The sequence below is a fragment of the Colletotrichum higginsianum genome, chromosome 1 (assembly GCF_001672515.1).
Source record: "Colletotrichum higginsianum IMI 349063 chromosome 1, whole genome shotgun sequence".
NCBI classification, from domain to species: Eukaryota; Fungi; Ascomycota; class Sordariomycetes; order Glomerellales; family Glomerellaceae; genus Colletotrichum; species Colletotrichum higginsianum.
Window position 1 is genome coordinate 5,678,809 of NC_030954.1, and position 19,520 is coordinate 5,698,328.

Below are 19,520 nucleotides of genomic sequence, written 5' to 3' on the forward strand. Positions count from 1 at the left end.
CCCGATGTGGTTTTCTGGTCTGATATCTGTGTATCGTCGGAATAATGCAGAAACGACAGAAGGAGGGGAGAGGAAGGGATGGAGGGCGGGGCGTAATGCGTGAACAATAGACCAAAACGAAAGTTTGAACGTCGGACATAGGCTTACATCGTAGGTGAGTTTCGGCGTTTATACGGACGTCGACCTCGAGTACGAATGCATACGAACCACAAACCAACTGTCCGTTTCGCCAAAGTGTATCCGGAGTCAATGTAGCGGGCAACTGGGCCCCGGAAACGCTCCCGGCGACCTTGGTCATGAACCTGCAGGAAAGAAGATGGGGATTCCCCTTCTGTTCAGTTTCCCTAAAGGGCAGGAAGAGGAAATGTGTTTCACGACGGACCTGAACACTGACTACTGAGCCAAAGTTTCTTTGCAGTGCAACGCGACTAGGTGATTTCCAACTGAACAGACTTCGATTAACACCGAAGACGGCCGGAGTTTGTCCCTTGCACAACCACACACGGGGCGGGGGTCTGCTGAGAGCCTAGAGGCGCTTTGGTCAAGCGGTGAACTTGGTCTCGCTCGCGGGACCACTCGTGTACTCAGTCTCTCATCCTCCTGTGTGTGTGTGTGTGTGTAACAGACAACATGGCCCCAGAAGACCAGTAGTGTCCTTCATTACTGGCTGATAGCCATTTGTACAATTGTAGCCAAAGTATGATTTACCGATGGGATGGATGGTATTGCGGGTGTCCCGCAGATAGTACGCTTGGCAAACTCTGCTTTGTCGAGGCTGAGGGGGGCTCCCAAGACCTCAGCCACAGGAAGGCTGTGGGCATTTGTTCGCTCGCGGAATCCACGTGCTATAGACTGGAATTGAGCGTTCGACCGGACCGCTCGACTCATTGCTCAATCGTTGCTCACAGTTATACGGAGACATGCAAGCCAATGCCGTTCGGCATGGGTCAGCTTGAACACCACCACAACGCCAGCTGAAACAGGTCTGAAAGGTGGCCTGGCAAGATGGGTTGGCCAATGCACCCGGGCCGCCGCGAGTGAGGTCAGGGGTCGTGACTCAAGAGGGCATCGACTAGCCGGTGGGCGGTGGCTGGCGGTCAGGAAGCATTGGATCGAGCATCTGACCCGAAAGCGAAAGTTCCAGCATAGAGTTCATGTGATCCACGAGTTCATCTTGTCGTCCCACCGCTCCGTCCTTCTCTTTTTGCCTATCGAGAGGCGGTTAAATTCAAAAAAAAAAAAAAAAAAAAAAAAAAAAAAAGGGTACGGATAAGCTCTAGCTAGCGACGAGGTCCTGCTCTGCGTCGTGTCAGCACTCGGCACACCTTTTGATTTGGCCGACGGTTACGACAGTAGAGGCTGTTGAGTAGGGCCGGGATTAAAGCCCTTAGGGTTTTTTGGTCAACTACAGTACGCTTCTCCTCGCCTTAGAGTCCTTGGTAGGTAATAGCAGCATACCGGCATACTCGCCCAATGTTTCTCGAGCAATCTATTTTGCTTTCAATGCCAAGAGCCCAAGCCATGTTCCAAAGTCACTGTTTCCATCTCGCAGTGGCCACAGCCCCCTCCCCAAGATACAAGGTAGACACACACGTGCCGGGGCGTCGATCGGGCGGCGGACGAAACCCGTGGCCGCGGGCACTAGTCGCGGCCGCCGGGAGCCCAGGGTCAGCGGCTCGCCGGTTATGTCATCCACCCCCCCCCCCCCCCGGCGGTATATAGCATGACAAGGAATGGAGACCAAACTGATTACTAGTCGGTCGAGTACAAAGTCTAATTTTACTCACGCAGCAACAAAACGGGGGCCCAGCATTGTGGCAGGTCGTCCAGTCCCGCCCTGGCAGGCCGACTCGAGCATCTCAAACTCGCCAAGACACCTTTTGAGGCGCACCAGTCGATCCCTTTGGGGTATTCCCGTCGACAAACCGGGTAGATGCTGTACGCTTTTCTACGGGTTCCCAACTCGATCGACCATCAATCTCTTGGCCAAATCGATCCCCAAATATGCGCTGTCGCTGTCGCTGAGGCTTTGGGCTTGGCATTGCGTTGTTTTTAGAATTGGGGTCCATCAACTGAGCATCTGATTCATCTCATGTCGAGCGCAATTACAACAGGTACACACGAACAATCACCACAGACGGTGCTGTGAGGTGAGGGAGGCACCCGCCGAGTCAATATCGACTCTGGCTGACTGCTGACTCTGTTAATCAAGCACGCAATCTGTCTCAATAAAAACACGTACAACGTAAACGGCGCCACACACCGTCTTCGCCGTATAGTATTCTGCAACCGAGTGGGTCACAATGAAAACAGAGTTTCTAGGTGGATTGGCCACTATTGCAGACACATGAGAACTCGTCGGAACTCTCTTTATCGGCACTATCCCGTTACATCACTGACCTTTTTGTTCTACATACTAACTAACCCTTCCCTCCCTCCCCCCCCTCTTCGCATTCACCCCCCCCCCCCCCACACACACCCTAACCAAAAGATCTACAACATTCCAGAGTTGTGGTTGAGCCAACATGTGCCAGCTTGTCATGACTTATCCATGGCCCATCAGTGCACTGAATCGATATGTCATACATTGGAAGTTTCTTGAGAACCTTAAAATAAGAATTTGGCTATGCGCATGACAGCCAACTCCCCCAGGAAGAAAAGGTAAGTTGAAGCGAGACATCTCATCTAGATCTGACGGGGTCTCTGGCGCCCCCGCGCTGGAACCCTGACATGAGTCGAACCCGCAGGACGCCTTGGCAACGCTGGGCCACAGTGAAGCGTCTTGGCAAGGTCACCTACCTATTTTGAGAACCAGAAAGGTAGATAGAGTGCTGACATGGAAAATCATATAAGCTTCAGCCTTCGTCATCTGCTGGAGTAAACGTTACCCGCGCCTCCTTTCTCTTCCTCCTCCGACCAAACTTCCCCGCAACTCTCACAACCATGCTGTTCTCACAAAGAAGTGCCTGCGACCGCTGCCGCGCGCTCAAAAGCCGGTGCTCGAGAGAGGCCGGCGCTTCAAAGTGCGAGAGGTGCCAGCGTCTTCAGATCGACTGTTTCTACAGCCCGCCCCGCCGGATGGGCAGGCCGGCCAAGAAGCGGTTGAGCGAGGACGCCGCCCAGCCGGTACCACCTCCACCACCCTCGTTTCGCCGATCTTCGACAATGTCCAGCACAACCATTCAGACAAACCAGTCCGATGTCCTGCCGCCCGGCATCCACGAGGTGGGCGAGTTCCAATACGGTCTGGGCATCGTGCCGGGCCATCCATCCGAGGACGAAGGACATGGGTGGGCCAACGGCTTCGAGGACCCGCTACTCGGGCTCTTGCAAGATCATGACGCAAAGCTCATGCCAACCGAATGGATGGACACCGACTCGCTGAGGCTCTTGGACCGGCATGACGAAGCCCTCGTGACCGGGCCGCATGACATGCCTCTCACCCCGCCGACAACTGTTGGCTCTCTGCCCAACAGCTCCGAGGACTCCTGGATGCCTGGTTGCGATCAAGCACCCGGCATGGGCCACGCCGAATCCCACGCTGGCGACACCCTGCCCTCTTCGCCCGAGGCCAACGCGAAGTCGTCAGAGTCGGCAGTCCAACGTCTGCTTGATCTCCAGTCGCTTCTGTTCGCTAGGCGCATGGCAAAGTCCCAAGACATCAACGGGTTGTCGATGCTCATCAACACAACCGTCCAATCCACCGAGACACTCATCGATGTCGTAGAAAGCTTATCGCCGCTGAGGCAGAGCGTGGAAGGGCGACGATCCATCTCGCCGTCGACATCTTGGGGCCCGGTAGCAGATGCTACTACTACCACCACCACCACCACCACCACCTTCGCCGCTAATGGGCATATGAACACTGCATCGAATTCGCAAGAACAACATCAGCATAAGCATCAGCATCAGCGCCAGCAACCGCCCAATCACGCACTTACGATTTCTCTATTCATGACCAGTTATCTTCTTCTCCTGGACTCGTACGACGAGCTTCTGGGGGCCCTAAAGGCTTCCCTGCAACGCTCGCGACAGAGTCAGTGGCAAAGTCCCGAGAGCGACTTTGGCTTATCCCACCCTTTCTTCAACAATACCCCCGGCGGAACTTTGAACAACTTCAACCTTGTCAGTCCGTTCGATTTAGACGTCAATTCGGTCGTATTTCTCTTGTCTCGCATGATGAAGAGGCTGCACAAATCTACCGAGAGCCGCTTCGCTGTCGGTTCGCTGTCAACTCCCGCCGCTCATGGCAAGGGCCAGATGCTACCTGTTTCAAACACTGCTTTCAGTTTTGATTATCAGGACGCTGTCAGCCAGGATACGGACGGGAGTTTAGACCTCTCGCCGAACGGGAGCTACTCTCCCATGGCCATGATGGGAGACCAGGTCTCGCGGGAGGTCAGTCACAGGCATCAGATTGTCATGGAGTCGCTCCGCGTCATCAGATGGCTGGCGGATGAGTTATGACAGTCACATGTACATGGTTTTGTAGAATAAGACTCACACATCATCATGGTAGATGACGAAGATGACAATACTTAAATCCGTTATGGCTGCCAAATTCCAATCCCCCGTCCTGTGTTGGCGAGTGAGGCTTGGCCGTTTCATTCGTCCCTTCGGGTTCAGAGAGGTTCTTAACCCTCAACTGCATTAACGTTCTCGTCATCTCAATGAAAAGACTGCGGGGGGTGGCCATTGGAACGCATTGCTCCAGAGGACCTGACTGGTGATGACCACAGTGAGAACATGCCAAACATTTGGGACTTCATCCCATCCGGCTTTGGCTCTGTTCCAGACTTCAGGCGGCATTTCGACAGGTGAGGTGAAACTCGAAAACGGCCGGCATGGGCCCTGCACTGTGTTTCCGGTGTGTTGTGCAGTAACTTCCCGATGCCCTGGTATGTTGTCTTTCGGGGAACGAGTTTCATATCGTTGCCTGCCGCAAGGCGTTTGCGCGTGTCATGTATAACCATAAACGCCCGAATAGACAAACAGGAAACACAGGTGCCGAAATTTGGTGAGCTACGACCAACATGGCGCTCATGTAGGAACACCTCTTGAAGAACCAATCATCGTCATAGCATGGTTCGATCTAGACCTTCTCCGTTTTGATCGTTTTCGGATCCATTGCCTACAGGCTACAGGCCTCTCGTCCAAGACAAGTCATCGGGTGAACCTTGGAATGTCGTGTCATTGCACCTTGCAATTCTTCTGTCCTCCTCCGGGGTTTGATGCGGACTCTAGCAAGGCCCTAACCCAACAACAGCCTGTCTCTTTTGCTGCCTATTCTGGCGAGAGTATTCATGTTATCTTCCATCCTTCCAAACAAGACACCATTGGGAGGACAAGTGTCTTACATTCCTGGATCACGTAAGCCTCAGAGTCACTCTGAGAGTACGCCCTGTTTTTGATACCATTATCGCTCAGTGGCGCCAGTCTTGCATGGCGCTAAAAGATGACCCGATCACAACCACTAACTGAGCTTTAAGTGTTTTATTTAAATGCCGAAATGCCCAGGATGGCCCCTGTTCTTTATTTCTCAGTCCGGCTGTTGTCATGTCCTTGCCATGCGACACTGCTTAGCTCAAGACTCCGATCTCGTCCCTCTCGCCAGCACGCAAGCTACCATGACTTTCCCTTCGATTGACGACGATCTCGCTGCCCATCTCAAGAGCATATATGCCTCATATCGACACACTGTCGATATTGACGCCAAGGGGGCATTCTTCAGCCCATCTTGTTATCAGATTTGTCGCCCAAATCCATCCTTCGCCGCCACATCCAGGGGCACCATCGTGAGATACCTCCATGAGCACGCTGCCAAGAACAACTCAACGACACCCAAAAAAAGAGGCTTCTACACCATTCGACCACTTCGAGACGCCGAATACGAGTTTGGTACTGACGAGCAAGTCGCACCCGCTGGCTTTTCTTCGGCGCTGGAGGTCCGTAATAAGGCAATCAAGGAGGGGTGGTTTGGCATGAGGGTTGATTTATGGGATGAGAGGTCGGAAGACGGAGCCAATAACGCAGGTGATCTCTTGGTCAAAGTGCAGTATTGGTGGAGAAAGGAGGACGGAGTCTGGACTCAAATCTTCCACGACATTGTGTACATCGGGCCTCGTGACGGAACGGAAGGCATCGATGGCGAGATCTTGGAATAAATTTTGCAACAACAGAGGGACTTTTAATCTTTGAGGCAGTGTTCAAAGGAGCCGAATTACTCAAAGGCACAATCTCTTGTCCTTTAAAATTAGAAGCCGAGTCTCCGTCTACTACCTACGCTGCGTGACGCGTATATGCCACTCTCATTCGAGCACAGCAGCTCTTACGGGTCACGAATCCGTTAGATTGTCTCAAAAAAGTGCGACCTTGTGACTCCATGAGATAAAAAAAAATCCATCTGGAGAACTTGATTCATGGGCTACGCTGTGAGAGAGTTTAGTGGCTGCTGAGTGCCACCTATCCAACCAAATGGACATATCATAGACCTTTTTTGAATCCAGAGACTTTTAATTATGCTGATATTCAGTGCTTCGAAGTCATGCGATTTCGAAAATGGTTGATTTGTTATTTATCTGCACCTGTCGCGAGGAACCACAGCCAAGACATGTGGCGACACTGTGAACGACTTTGCAATTACCATCGACTATTTGACCCAATGAACAGAATGCTCTCTTCCCGCCTGTACACGATACAAGTCTCAGGGCAAAACACAACTTGTCAAACCATCAGCGAGTCTGTCAATTCCCAGACCATTACTTGAACCGGCTGATCCTGGAATATCTCCTTTCGAAGCACCCGGATCGAAAACACCCAACCTACATACACTCTTGAGATCATGGCCAAGAAAGGTTTTCTCGCTCTAGCTCTTGGGATTTTCGTTTTCTGCGTCAACGCCCAGGGCTCTATTCCTGCAGGGCTTGACCCATGTCGAGATGATGGCTACGATGCCGCGCGATGGGCAGCCGACAACGCCATTCGCCCCAATTACGTTCCAGTGACGACTGAGACGAGGCCCAGTATGTCACAGCATTTATCACGTCTATTCAACCAGTCCCGTCCAGGTAATCATCTTCCTGCACCAGCACTAATCTGTATCTCAGTCGTCGCTCAAAGAATCTTCGACCAACTCCAGACATCCGAGACTGGCCAGTCGTATTCGACCAGTCTTGACCAGACCAGTGTACTCTACATGACCGGCGTCACAGTCGAGCTCTTGCAGGCCCAAGTAGAGAAGTATGGAGCACCCGAAGACCTTCCCCGGTCACTCGGTACTGGCTATAACTCAGCCATTCTTGCGGTAGGTACCTTTTGCCTTTCCCCCTTGAACTGGCTGGACGCGGCAAGAATGCTAGCCTTGGCTTCATACAGGGAGAGAGAACAACTCTGCAATTCTCCGGTCGGATCGAAACCCACAACGGGTCGATGAACCTGTATGCTACTGGAGCCGGAACGGTAGCCACTCTTGATGCTCCCCGATTGTACAGCAGTGGTCCCGGGGCCATCGGCCTCTTCTCTGTCCGGGAGGCCACTCTCAATGTCACTGATCTCCGCCACTGCTCGGGTGGCTTCAGGTCGCCCACCCTCGCTGGGTTGAATATTCACAGCCAAGGTGGTGTTGCCCACACCACGGGGCCGGGCTCTCCACTGATGTACTCTCTGGGGCGGACAATGTCGTACAACCTAACTGGATGGGCCGATGCGTCCCCTGCTATCATCATGGAGGGACCCCAGTATGTGCATCTCAGCGGCTCTACCATCGCGTCGGGAACGATTGGCGGCTTCCTCTTCTTCGACTGGTCCATCGCCGCACAGCATGGTTCTGGCACATTGGAGGCCACGTCTCTTAATCTCACGGTCCGCGAGGGCCCGGCTTTTTATTTGGCAACTTTTTCGGCCGACATCATTCTCAAGAGCGCCTGGATCGATAACCCGTCTGGAATCCTGCTTCTCGCGGACACGAGCACTGCGTCGCGGGATCTTGAGCGGATCGAGCCTCAGCGTTGGAGCGGAAACCCGATATCGTCCAACTCATCTCTGACAATCACAGACACTCGCGGTATCTCTGGTGACATCGTCACACGAGGCGGCTGCACCGTTGCTGTTCGGTTACTCGCTAATAGTAGCTGGGAAGGCGGTGCAAACGCGTCTCTCGTCAACGGCCGTGGGGGGTTGACGGTGCAGATCGATGAGACGAGCACATGGACAGTTAGCAAGAACTCGTTCGTCCGAGGCCTTTCGATTACCGGCGGCGATGTCAGCCGTGTCGTGGACAGAAACGCTACTGTGGCGTACGACAAGTCTGCGCCCGAGAGCCTGTGGCTCCAGGGGCGGACATACGCCTTGAAGAACGGCGGACAGCTTCGACCTTGGAACTAGGAAGTGGCCATGTTCGTCGGTCAGCTCTATCTGACACCTTGGTGCATGTCATCCGGGTTTGAACGAGGATCAAACAGCCAGCCTTTGGCTTGTTGCGGGATGGTTTTTTTCCCCCATGCGGTCGAACGTGAAGGACGGTAGAATGCCACACTTCGGAGCCAGGTTCTTTCTTTAGCTTAACCATGAATTGCCCAATGAAAAGAGGTCTTCCTTTTACGTACTCAAATCGCAAACTCCAGCCATGTTGGGGTTGGTCCGGCAAACCCACCGCCGTTCCACTGTGACCATCTCGACTAGGCCGTTTAGTGGCTGCGGTGATCGAGGATGATCCTGACTCGAGGAACTTTTGCCGGTGGCGCAATTGCTATTATGTACCGAGATCCGTGAAGAAGCTTTCGGGAGATGATCACTGCGCATTCGCCACGAGGAACTCGAGGGACTTCTGCGGCTTGCTATGGTGTCGTTTGGGGGGATGCTTTCCTGCAGTGATGTGATTGAGTCAGTTGAAAGCAGCATGGCAATTTGCGACAGGCCGTACAATCAATCGTGGACGGCCCAGCGGGACCCTCTGTTCCCCATTAGAAATGCCGGCAAGGTTGCAATCTTGAAGCTGGTGCCACTGCAAGAAGCCGCACTTCCGGGAAGACTAAGGCCTTTGGGCAACACAGGCAATATAATGGTATGAAAAAATACCGATCACACCATCGATGGCTCCGCAGCTAGTTGCAAAAGTCGATTCGGCCTCTCACAAACGGAAATGCGTTCAAAGTGTGGGTGGCGACAGAAGGACCCAGTACGAGAAGGTAGCTGATATAAAATGTAACGCCTAGCAACACAGGGGAAAAGGTTGCGTCCGGAAGCAGACGACCTTGATCTCCCCCAGTCTTGGCTGACTTGGCTCCCGTGTGGCGTTATCTTTCCAAGCATCTTGGCGATCGGCTGCTCCGACAAGAGATATCCACCATGTCTCCGGCCACGCAGCAACACCAACAACAACAACAACAACAACAACAACAGCAGCAGCCAGAGGTCGCCGGGGGACCGAAGGCGGGCGGCCCGGGCAACGGCGATGCAATCTCCGTCGACACCCCCAGCAGCGGCACGCCCGAGAAAAGGTCGAGCGAACCGGCGGCTCCGTGTACCGAGGGCGACATGGAGAAGCCGCCCTTCGTCTTCACCACGCAAGCCAACGGCGAAGAGGAGGCGTTCGACGAGGACGACCCGAGGCTGCGGGACATCCCGGCCTACGTGCGTCGCATCGTTTCGCTGCACGACGATCCGGAACTGCCGTGCCTCACGTTCCGGTACTTCCTCCTCACCATCGTCTTCGTCATCCCCGGCGCCTTCTTGTCGATGATGAGCCACTTCCGCACGACCTACGCGCCGTACTCCATCTTCTTCGTCCAGATCGCGTCCAGCTACGCCGGGGTGTGGCTCGCCAAGATCCTGCCGGCGTGGGAAGTCAAAGTGCCCCTGACGAGGTTCAGCTTCAACCTCAACCCGGGTCCCTTCAACGTCAAGGAACACGTGCTCGTCACCATCTCGGCGGCCTCGGGCGCCACGTACAACCTCGGCTACACCCCTGTGGCCATGGCCGAGCTCTACTTCAACTCTCGCATCCACCCTGCCGCGGCCATCTTCTTCATGTGGGGGATCGTCTGGACGGGATACTCGTTCGCGGCGTTGGCGAGACAGTTCCTGATCTACGACCCCCAGTTCCCCTGGTTCACGGCTCTCTGCCAGACCGCCCTCTTCGAGACGCAGAAGAAGCAGCGCGAGAGCCCGACAGCCTCGTCTCGGAAGCAGACAAAGGTCTTCTTTTGGGCCCTTCTCGGCATGACCCTGTGGCAGTTTCTTCCGGAATACGTGTTCCCGATGCTGGGCTCTCTGGCGTTCCTCTGCTGGGTGGCGCCCAACAACGCCGTGGCCAACTTTGTCGGCGCTGGCTTTGGGGGGCTCGGCTTTATGAATCTCTCACTCGACTGGTCCAACATATCCTCCAGCGGAAGTTTGTTCCTGACTCCTTGGTGGACGCAAGTTGTCATGTTTTCCGGGTTTGTCTGCAGCGTGTGGGTGCTGCTACCGGCTGCGAAGTACGGCCACTTGGGAGAGTGGCACGAGCACCTGATGTCTAACCGATTGTTCCTCGAGAATGGGACGTCCTACCCCATCACCCAACTTCTGACCCCCGAAGTCACATTCAACGAAACGGCGTACCAGGAGCTCGGCCCTCCCTTCGTCAGCACCCACGTGCTCTGGACCATGTTCTTCGACTATGCCGCGTACACGTCTGCCATTATCTGGGCCGGCCTCTTTGGATGGAAGAGTATCAAGAGCAGCTTCCTCAAGATGATGGAGCGTATGAAGAGCGGGTCCCAGATCAGCTCACAGTACAACGACCAGCTCAGCATCCTGCAGCGTTCCTACAAAGAGGTTCCGCTATGGTGGTTCCTGGCTCTCTTCGCGGCATCTTTCGTCTCGCTGGTAACCATTACTGCTACCGGCAACATGGTATGGACACCCAGCGCTTTTATAACCTCGGCACAAGACGTTTGCTGACCGGTTCTCTACCTAGTTCATCCCTGTGTGGACCTACTTTGTTGCCATTGCAACGGGTGCGTTTTTGGTTGTACCGCTGGGCTGGCTGTATGCTCTTAGCAACTTCCAGCTGGCCATCGGGACGGTCAACGAGCTCCTGTATGGCTTGATGGTCAACTCGGTCAGCGGCTTCAAGAATCCCACAGGCGCCTCCGCCTATGGCGCCATTGCAGGCAACGCATGGTATCGCGCTCAGCTTAATCTTCAGGACATGAAGATCGGGCACTACAACCATTGCGATCCTAGGGCTGTGTTCTTCTCTCAGGTATTCGGATCCTTCCTCGGGGTGCCCATCAACTATGCCGTAGTCAGATGGGTGCTTGATACCAAGTTCGACTATCTTACGGGGACAAAAGAGGACCCTGCGCATCAGTGGACGGCGCAGTCTCTCACGTCGAACCTTACAATGGGTGTCCAGTACGTGCTCATCGGTCCGCGTCGACTCTTTGAGCAGCACATCTACAAGGTTCTTCCTTATGGCTTCCTCGTCGGGGCCTTCGCGCCGGTGCTCATCTACGGGCTGCACCGCCTGTTCCCGCGCGCTAAATTCCAGCTGTGGAACACGACCATCTTCTTCTCGTCCATGTCGAGCTTCTACGGCAACATCAGCACCGGGTACTTCAGTAGCTTCATCGGAGGCTTTGTCGTCATGTTCTGGGCCTATCGCTACCGCTACAACCTGTGGGCGAGGTGGAACTACATCCTGGCAGCTGCGTTTGATGCAGGATTCAACTTCAACATGTTGTTGACGTTCCTCTTCTTCGGTGCTGGGAAGATTGTCACCATGCCGAACTGTGAGTGTCATGTCACCCTCCCACCTTGTCTCTACATGGCCCTTTATCCGCATCATTCTAACGTTCATGTCTACACAGGGTGGGGTAACGAGGCAGCCAGCTCCGAGAGGTGTTTTGCGCTGGAATGATTATAGGGGTGAGAAGTTGATGGACGGAGTGAGTGAATTGAAGTCATCTCAGGCTGCGTGATTGGGTCATCAGGGCGACTGAAGCAGGGCAGGCACATGTGGTAAAGCGCGGTTTCCGTTAGTAGTCAACGGTTGTTTTCTTATTAAATGTAGAAGGGACGTAAGCGACACATCCAATGAGTCTTGGTGATAAACTTCAAGTCTCTAAGTGAGCCCCTCCCCACAGATCTCAATTTTGCACTATAGACGCTGGGCCTTCAAATAGATCAAACAGTGGTGGTTACAACATGTCCCTTGTCCCTGCCCTTGGTTTGTCCTATGGCTAGTTATGGTTATGCAGTCAATTGATCTCAGGTAACCCTCGAATGGACCCGGATCCTCGTAGAAACGATGAGTGCATTCACTTCCTCACGGCCGTGAAGCTCCTGTCCATGATGGACGTTTCTCGTATCCGTCTTGTGGATGTTGAGGCTGTAAGACCTCGATCATTGTGGCCGTGACATGACGGATCCTCGTGGCCGTGAAGACCGGTGCCCTGCTTGACGGATTTTGTGTCTGTGTCCTGGCTGATGAAGGTATCGTCATTAAGACTCACGCTGACAGCCTTGAGACAGTCCTTGCTGGTTCCGAGCTAGAGGTTCGAACCGATGCCATAGCTGTGATGTGCGAAGGAATACGGAAAAAGCGCCGGCTGCTTTTGCGCCGTAACAGGGAGCCACAGGGTGCACGAAAAATTTGCGCCTGATATTAGTGCATGATTAATAGATAACAGCTGCCCAGCCAGACTGCTGGGGGGAGGAGGACCATCACCATCGTGGAATTCATGCTCGATTTTCACACATTTTCCTAGCAGCTTCGGAGGGACCTTTATCAATTACCTGAGGGGACGGATTCCCGGGGAAGAACGCATCCCCCGTATATAGCTCACAGTCTAACGTCCCATAGTGCCGGCATTCAAGCTGGGCAAACCATGCAGCGCACTCCACGGTAACACCTGCACAGAGGTAGAGTGCCGAATGAGACGAATGACGTGAGCGAGATTTTGTCTGCCCAGTGAGCAAGAAGTAGGGCTGAAGGGCTTAGTGCTCCCCGTCCGACCTGGGTGTCCCATCCATCTTTTCCCAACAGCTGCTATTTACAGCAGCGAACACCCCTTGTTTGAGATGCACGTCCAATGTAGATCTCTTATTTGTGTGACCCAGATTCGGTAGTGCCGACTCAAAGGCCCCAACTCACTTCCTGTCATCCCAACTCTCAGGATTTAGAGTTGACGGTGTTTCCACGTCCCACAAATTGGCCCCAAAACTCCCTCGATACTTGCAGGTAATCATTTAATATGCCAAGACGCAGCTTCAAAAGCATTACCGCTGCTCGCTAGGGAGCCGGACTGAACTCCAGTTGTTGGTGGCAGCATCATGATTGCGTTCGGTGGGGGGTTGTCGGCCACGGTGACAATCCATTGAGCGAAATTGCCAGGTCTCTCACCGCCTTCAACGTTCATCCGGAACCAAGACAGCGCGAGTAACTGGCTGAATTAAGGGAAAATGCTGCTCGGTTGCTTGGTCCTTTCCCCCTTGCCAAGGCGGTTTCGCCATGGAGCGTGGAAGGATGCACCATGTTTGATCAGCTCCTCGACTGTATTTGAGTCTCGAATAGATTAACAAGTGACACTCGGGTCAAGGGCCCCTCCGTCGCTTTTTCCATCGGGAGCAACGAAGCTGCCAAGGGTCCACGACTCGCGGTTACCCTCGCTGTTAGACGACTGACTCGTTGCCCTGGGGGGTGGTTCGTGACCGGGAACTGTCGAGTGAAATGAATCCCTTCCCTGAGCAAAGAATCGAGGCGGTTGATCCTGTTTCTCTCGCAAGATTTCAAGATGCCGGCACTTCCGCACGCTCTCCAACGCCGACCAAACATTCCTTCACGCGCGCTCCGTGTGTGCCGTTCTTTCGACAGCGCTCACACGTACGTACTGCGTCTGCCTTCCATGCACTTACACCGAAGCCCATTCCTCGACGGCCCCGAACGAACGTCGAGACATCTGAGGGGGGAACGCACGACGAGACGATGGCGTCTATAGAGCCGCGAGGCCAGCCGATCGACCTCCACGATTTGAGCGAGCACATACGCGCCTCGAGAGGCGGCTCCCAGCGGCCGTGGCCTCGCCGCCAAGACAGCAAACCCAAGGACGAGTGGCACGTTATCGAGGTCGGCAGCGACGCCTCCAAGGAGTGGGCAAGTAGCCCAAAAGTCGAAGAAGCGTGCTCGGGATACCCGTCGCCTCTGGGGACCGCCACGCCCTTGTCGTATAGCACGAATTTCCTCCATCCCGCCACGCCCGATGGCAGGGAATCGACATTCACCCCGAGGGGGGACGAGTTCAACGACACCGCCTCCCTCACGGCGAGGTCGAACAGAGACGGAAGGAAAAAGTCGAGCAAATTCGTGTGGTGGACCTTTGGCCTGTGGTTGCTCGGGGTCCTGATGATGACGTTGACGACCGTGTACTCGACCGGCTCGGCCAAGGCCCTGATGAGGATGAACTTCTTCGTCATGTCGTCCAAGAACTCCATCTTGATCCTGCGCGTGCTGACGGAGCTCTGCGCCGTTACCTTGGCTGCCCTCGTCGTGGTCGTGGTCGAGGACTTGCAATGGGCACTGGCATCTCGCCCTGGCGGCGTGAGTCTGTTGACCTTTGTTGGGCTCGATAGCGGCACCGGCGTCTGGGGACTCTTGCGCCTCCTGGCGACGGCCGAGTGGAAGCAAAAGTACTCGAGTTTGTTCCGGTAGGTTTGACCCTGTCCAGAGGACAACTACAATATGCCTAGACCTAGACTCACATGATCTAACATTGCCCAGTCTTCTGGTCATCTGCTCGATCCCTCTGCCGGGCATTATCCTAATGGGTAAGCTTGACCCTTTCTGCCGCGCCAGGACCTCTTTATCTTGCTCACATGGGTTTTTTTTCTCAGGTGCTCTCTCCATCGACATGGTCACCTTTCCTGAAAAGACTTACAACGTGTCTGCTGGAATTGGCCGTTTCAACGCCTCCTACGTCTACGAGATCCGCCAGTCCACCGCAACAGCATTGTTGGTGCAAATGGGCAGCCCTGCCTGGTCTGACAGGGAGTCCTTCTCCGTGGACCCTCTGGGCGAGGGTCAAGGGCAGTGTATTGGCTCGAACGGCAGGGGGGTGCCGTGTGACGAGTCTCACATACTCACAGGCGGCGTGTTTGCCGTTGCGCCGCAAACCGATGATTTGAAGCAGTTCCCAAACGCGGGAGCATACGTCGTTCCCAAGACGCGAATCGTCCAGCTGGAGTACGGCAAAGTGCAAGACCTCGAAGGCCTCCGCTCGACCGGCAAATGTTTCCTTCTCGGCGCCGCCCACGCCGCCTCGTACTGGTGTGCCGATGTCAGCGAGGGAAACGGGTTTCTGTTTGGTAAGGATAGAGAGAAGCACATCTCGGGCGCAGTCCAAGCCATGCCCCCCCCCCTTCCCTTACTTTCAGCGCTAACATGACTCTTTTTTCTTTCTTTGTTAGGCTCGGCATATTGTCCAATCTCGCTGCAGGTGAAAAGCGCCTGTCTGAACAACACAGACTGGACCAACCGCCTGGAGATTTCCTCCTCGCTCTTTGTGTACTCGCGTCACGCGACCGTCACATACGATCGCAGGAACTTCTCCATCCTGGCAGTGTCCGACATGTCTCCGCCGCTCCAAGAGATCATCACCCTCGAGGAGTACATGCTGTCGCTGTCGGCGGTTGTCCCGGGCTTCAACACGAGCGCCGCGGCGACCAAGGGGGACAACTCGGCCCTCGCCATCTACGCCGTCACGGCGCTGCCGATCAACGAGAGTGAGGTGGCGAAGAAGCAGTCGCTTAAGGCCATCCGGAAGGCCATGTCGGTGCCGTTCCACTACTTCCATGCCAACTACTTTTCCAGCGGGCCCTCGATCTGGGAGCTCACGGGGCCCCGTCAGGGGCTGTCGGAGGACATGTACACGACCATGTCCATATCGATCCTCAGCCACCAAGTCGTGGCGGGCAAGGTCAGCAGGGCGCTCTTCGTAGTCGTGAGCGGGCTGATCCTGCTTCTCTCGGCGGCCATCATCATAGCCACGTCGAGGGTCTGTGTGAAGAGGCCAGAGAGGTGCGGCTACCCAACGCTGGACTTTGCCGCCGTGTGCGCGATGAAGGGAGGGATGCAACCTTCACCACCAACGGAATGGGCGGATAGACGAGAGGCGGCGGATGATGGCCCGCCGGACCACGTGAACAGGCTACACAGGAGTCTGACAGAGTTGGGCAAGAAGCCTAAATCATTCGAGGTTGCGAAGAATATCCAGAACGATAGAGTAATCATCGGGTAGATGGGACTTTTTTTTACGTTATCAAGATAGGTAATGAATAATGTGTTTTATGAGGAGGTTTTTAGCCAATAACCAAAGCTATGTATGGCGATCGATCAATCTTCGAAACCACAGCTGATGCCAGTCCGTCAGCAATGGGGGCAACAGCGCGTGCTCGCTTTGTAAGAGGGGTGGGAATGCTGTTCTGTTTAGAAACGGCGGAGAAAACCCATGCTGCCTAGGCAACACGACGTTTGATCACAAAAGAGGATGAACCTATGCTGAACTCTCGACATGAAAAGCAAAGTATTGAATTCTGCCAATGCCCGAGACTTGACTCAAGCAACCAAGACGATATCTCCTCCTTACGAACATGACAAAACTTTGAGGTTCCGATCAAGTATCGTCCGCCGACCTGACAACGTGATGTGCAAATCATGACTTTCACAATCCTGGCCGTGGCCAACCCATACTCCTAAACACCGCCCCTATGTTACATGCGAGTTCTCTTTTCCAATGGGAAGCTTTCAAAACCTTGACGGCGAGTGACCTTCGTGCCTGGAGCACAATCCCTCAGGCATACGCGTCGAGAGGCGCGTCCTTGTTGCCCATGCGGCGCGTCATGCCGCGGAGGGGTCCGGCGTCGGCGCTGACGAGAGTGTTGACCCAGACCTTGTCGCCCGTCTCCTCGCTGTTGCACTCGAGGCTGGCGGCGCCGAGCAAGGTGGGCTTCATGTTGCCGTAGATGGTCTCGTAGTGCTGCGGGGCGGTGACGAAGGTCTCGTGGAAGATGCCGATGTGCTTCTGCTTCTGGTTGAAGCCGTTGTACCAGTCCCAGCCCTTGCGGTGGATGGCGTCGTGGGCGAACCTGTGGAGGCCGGCGGTGTCGCGGAAGTAGTAGATGTTGAGCACGGTGTTGTTGCGAGCGCTGTCGGCGCCGAGCCAGTTGGACATGTGGTAGAGGCCGTACTCGGTGGCGCGCTTCTGGAGGTCGTCGTTCATCTGCTGGAAGTAGGCGCCAATCTCGCGGCCGCCGGGCGAGAGAAGACCAAGGGGGTGGTTGAAGCGGACGCCGAGGTGGAAGACGATGAGCGACTTGGAGGCGGCGACGCCCGGGATGATTCCGGTGGCAGGGTCGGGGATCTGGGCGGTGGTTCGGCCCGGCACAACACCCTCGGCATACTGGTTCAGCTTGCTGGCGCGCGTCTCGAGGACGGTCGAGACGATGGAGCTGAGGGCGAGGGCGGAGGCAGGGACGACGGCATACTTGGAAGGCAGTATAACGAAGAGGCCGCACTGGAAAAGGGCGCCGATGACGAAGAGGGTCGTGAGCTTGAAAGAATCCTTGAAGAGAAGCTGTAGCGCAATGTGTGAGTGAGATGAGTGTGAGTGAAATGACTGGAGATTGCCAGTCGCAGCCAGAGACTCACAGGGGATGGGTTGTACAGAGGCATCCACAAAGGGACGGCAGTCGGCTTGAAGATGCCATTGAAGCGACCGGTCTTGGTCTTCTCGGAATCCATCTTTGTGGTAAGCTGTTGGCTCGTGAGCGCAGGCGGTGAAAGAAAAGAACAGCTGATGGGAGGATCTTGGAGCGTAAGTGTGAACCTTTGAAAGTGAAGCAGAGTCAAGTAAGAGTGATGAATTCAAGCAAGAGGAGAAGAAGAGATGGAAGACGACGGCATGGATGTGGCCTTTTATTTGTCTTGTTGTGAAGGAAGCTGTGAGTGATTCAGTATAGTATAGGTAGGTAGGTAGTAGGTAGGGTAGGTAGTGGTGACTAGGTAATCGCTCTTTCTTCAAGTTTGACCCGATTCACTAGCCACTTTGTGTCAAAGGAGGAGGATGGAGGTCATCGAGTCACTTGCTCTTGCCAGATGAGTTGATTGTCTTTGATTCAGAGGGGGGGTTAGGGAAAAGGTACCGGGTCCAAGTCCGAGGGCTGAACGCGTGGGTTTCGCTGGTTGCAGGAGCAAAAGGGGAAGCGAAGACGCGCCGCCATAAGCGATGAAGCGGAGTAAAGACGGGATAGTTGCGCCGGTCGGACGGGTAGTACTGCTATTCTACGCAGGCCGCAAGCCCCGAAAAGCGTGGTGACGGTTCGAATCTGTGGAGGGGGGAAGTGACACAGAGCTGAGCCAAAGCCTAGAGCCAAAACTGTGCCGAGAAGGGAAAGGCGAGTCGAAGGAACCGGTATAAGCTCACGGTGCATTACCACCCCCTACGGCCCACAGGCCACAGCAGCTAATGCTGATGCGGCATCGCTTTGGATGACGAATGCCTCTCTCTTGTCGGACTCGCTTAGACGGGCCAACTCGCCCTCCCAACGGCCGCTAGCGGAGACGTTGTCTAAGCCACATGCGTCAGGGCGGAATAAGGAGTCGTCGTAAATTGAGCCGCGGACTGCGCGTCTCTTCTGCGGCTCTCTCGCACTCGTTCAAGGCAGCAAACCCGATTTGTGAGCATCGGAACGTAGGTACTGAAGAATTAGCGTGTTCCCCCACCCCCCCTGTAGAACACTGAACGCTATACCTACCTTAGGTAGCTTCACTGGAATCGATAGCCGGGCAGCGTCCCACTCCGTACCGCCGAGCAACAGCCCAAGCATTTGGCCCGCTTCGGCCCCACCCGGCGCCGGCCCTGCCTGATCCTGCCATATATCCTGTCCGGTCGCTAATTTCCGCTGCGATTGATCACGGCGACTGTTGAGTTGCGCCTTGGGGAATCGAGAACGAAATGAAATGACTATAATCCCAAGCCATGGGGGTTTATCTGTTATTGTTATTATTATTTTACAAATGTAGTGCAGTCTTTCAATCCGCGGCAGTGCTCGGTAACTTGGCGCTTTCCTGGTGATCGGAACGATTGGGTGGGAGTTGAAGCTGCTTTATCGTCATGAAAGTCGCACCGAGTCAAATAGGGTCAGTATCAAGATCATATTTTGCAAGTCGCAGGATGACTGGCTCTTACGTTTTGACTGTTCGCTCCATCTGGTACCACGGAGCCTCCTTCGTTGCCGCCAAACTTGCGCTTCTAGCTGCCACAACATCCAATCTACTTCTCTCCGTGACAAGTAAAACACAGGTAGGACAACTACATGCCTGTCGCTTTGCAGCATGGAGTCGCGGAAAGCATCGTCCTTCCGGCCCCAGCTCGATCCCTGTGTGGAGCTCCTCTTCCCCGCGCCTTGAGATAAGGGAGCTCCATGTCCACGTCCACACACCCGCGTCCGCATCCCGTCCACTCTCCTCACGACGCCACACG

The 19,520-nt window shown here is 54.7% G+C and overlaps 6 protein-coding genes across 6 annotated transcripts; 5 read left to right on the forward strand and 1 right to left on the reverse strand.

Annotated features, from left to right (window-relative positions):
- Positions 1–2,943: 2,943 nt before the first annotated feature.
- Positions 2,944–4,467, forward strand: CH63R_01680 (C6 finger domain-containing protein; the record flags this gene model as incomplete). Its single annotated transcript, XM_018296655.1, has 1 exon — positions 2,944–4,467. The coding sequence occupies one exon, from the start codon at positions 2,944–2,946 to the stop codon at positions 4,465–4,467; it is 1,524 nt and encodes a 507-aa protein (XP_018165017.1).
- Positions 4,468–5,567: 1,100 nt separating this feature from the next.
- On the forward strand, positions 5,568–6,164 carry CH63R_01681 (Monocarboxylate permease-like protein; the record flags this gene model as incomplete). The annotated part of the gene is made up of 1 exon (XM_018296656.1): positions 5,568–6,164. One exon carries the CDS (start codon positions 5,568–5,570, stop codon positions 6,162–6,164), a length of 597 nt encoding a protein of 198 aa, XP_018165018.1.
- A 677-nt stretch (positions 6,165–6,841) lies between these two features.
- Positions 6,842–8,382, forward strand: CH63R_01682 (uncharacterized protein; the record flags this gene model as incomplete). Its single annotated transcript, XM_018296657.1, has 3 exons — positions 6,842–7,022; positions 7,107–7,303; positions 7,375–8,382. 3 exons carry the CDS (start codon positions 6,842–6,844, stop codon positions 8,380–8,382), a joined length of 1,386 nt encoding a protein of 461 aa, XP_018165019.1.
- A 963-nt stretch (positions 8,383–9,345) lies between these two features.
- CH63R_01683 (plant-like oligopeptide transporter) lies at positions 9,346–11,902 on the forward strand (the record flags this gene model as incomplete). Its single annotated transcript, XM_018296658.1, has 3 exons — positions 9,346–10,893; positions 10,958–11,774; positions 11,853–11,902. 3 exons carry the CDS (start codon positions 9,346–9,348, stop codon positions 11,900–11,902), a joined length of 2,415 nt encoding a protein of 804 aa, XP_018165020.1.
- Positions 11,903–13,969: 2,067 nt separating this feature from the next.
- Positions 13,970–16,277, forward strand: CH63R_01684 (Major facilitator superfamily transporter; the record flags this gene model as incomplete). The annotated part of the gene is made up of 4 exons (XM_018296659.1): positions 13,970–14,688; positions 14,762–14,808; positions 14,875–15,345; positions 15,505–16,277. The coding sequence occupies 4 exons, from the start codon at positions 13,970–13,972 to the stop codon at positions 16,275–16,277; spliced, it is 2,010 nt and encodes a 669-aa protein (XP_018165021.1).
- Positions 16,278–16,829: 552 nt separating this feature from the next.
- CH63R_01685 (uncharacterized protein) lies at positions 16,830–17,779 on the reverse strand (the record flags this gene model as incomplete). The annotated part of the gene is made up of 2 exons (XM_018296660.1): positions 16,830–17,612; positions 17,687–17,779. The coding sequence occupies 2 exons, from the start codon at positions 17,777–17,779 to the stop codon at positions 16,830–16,832; spliced, it is 876 nt and encodes a 291-aa protein (XP_018165022.1).
- Between the last annotated feature and the right edge of the window lie 1,741 nt (positions 17,780–19,520).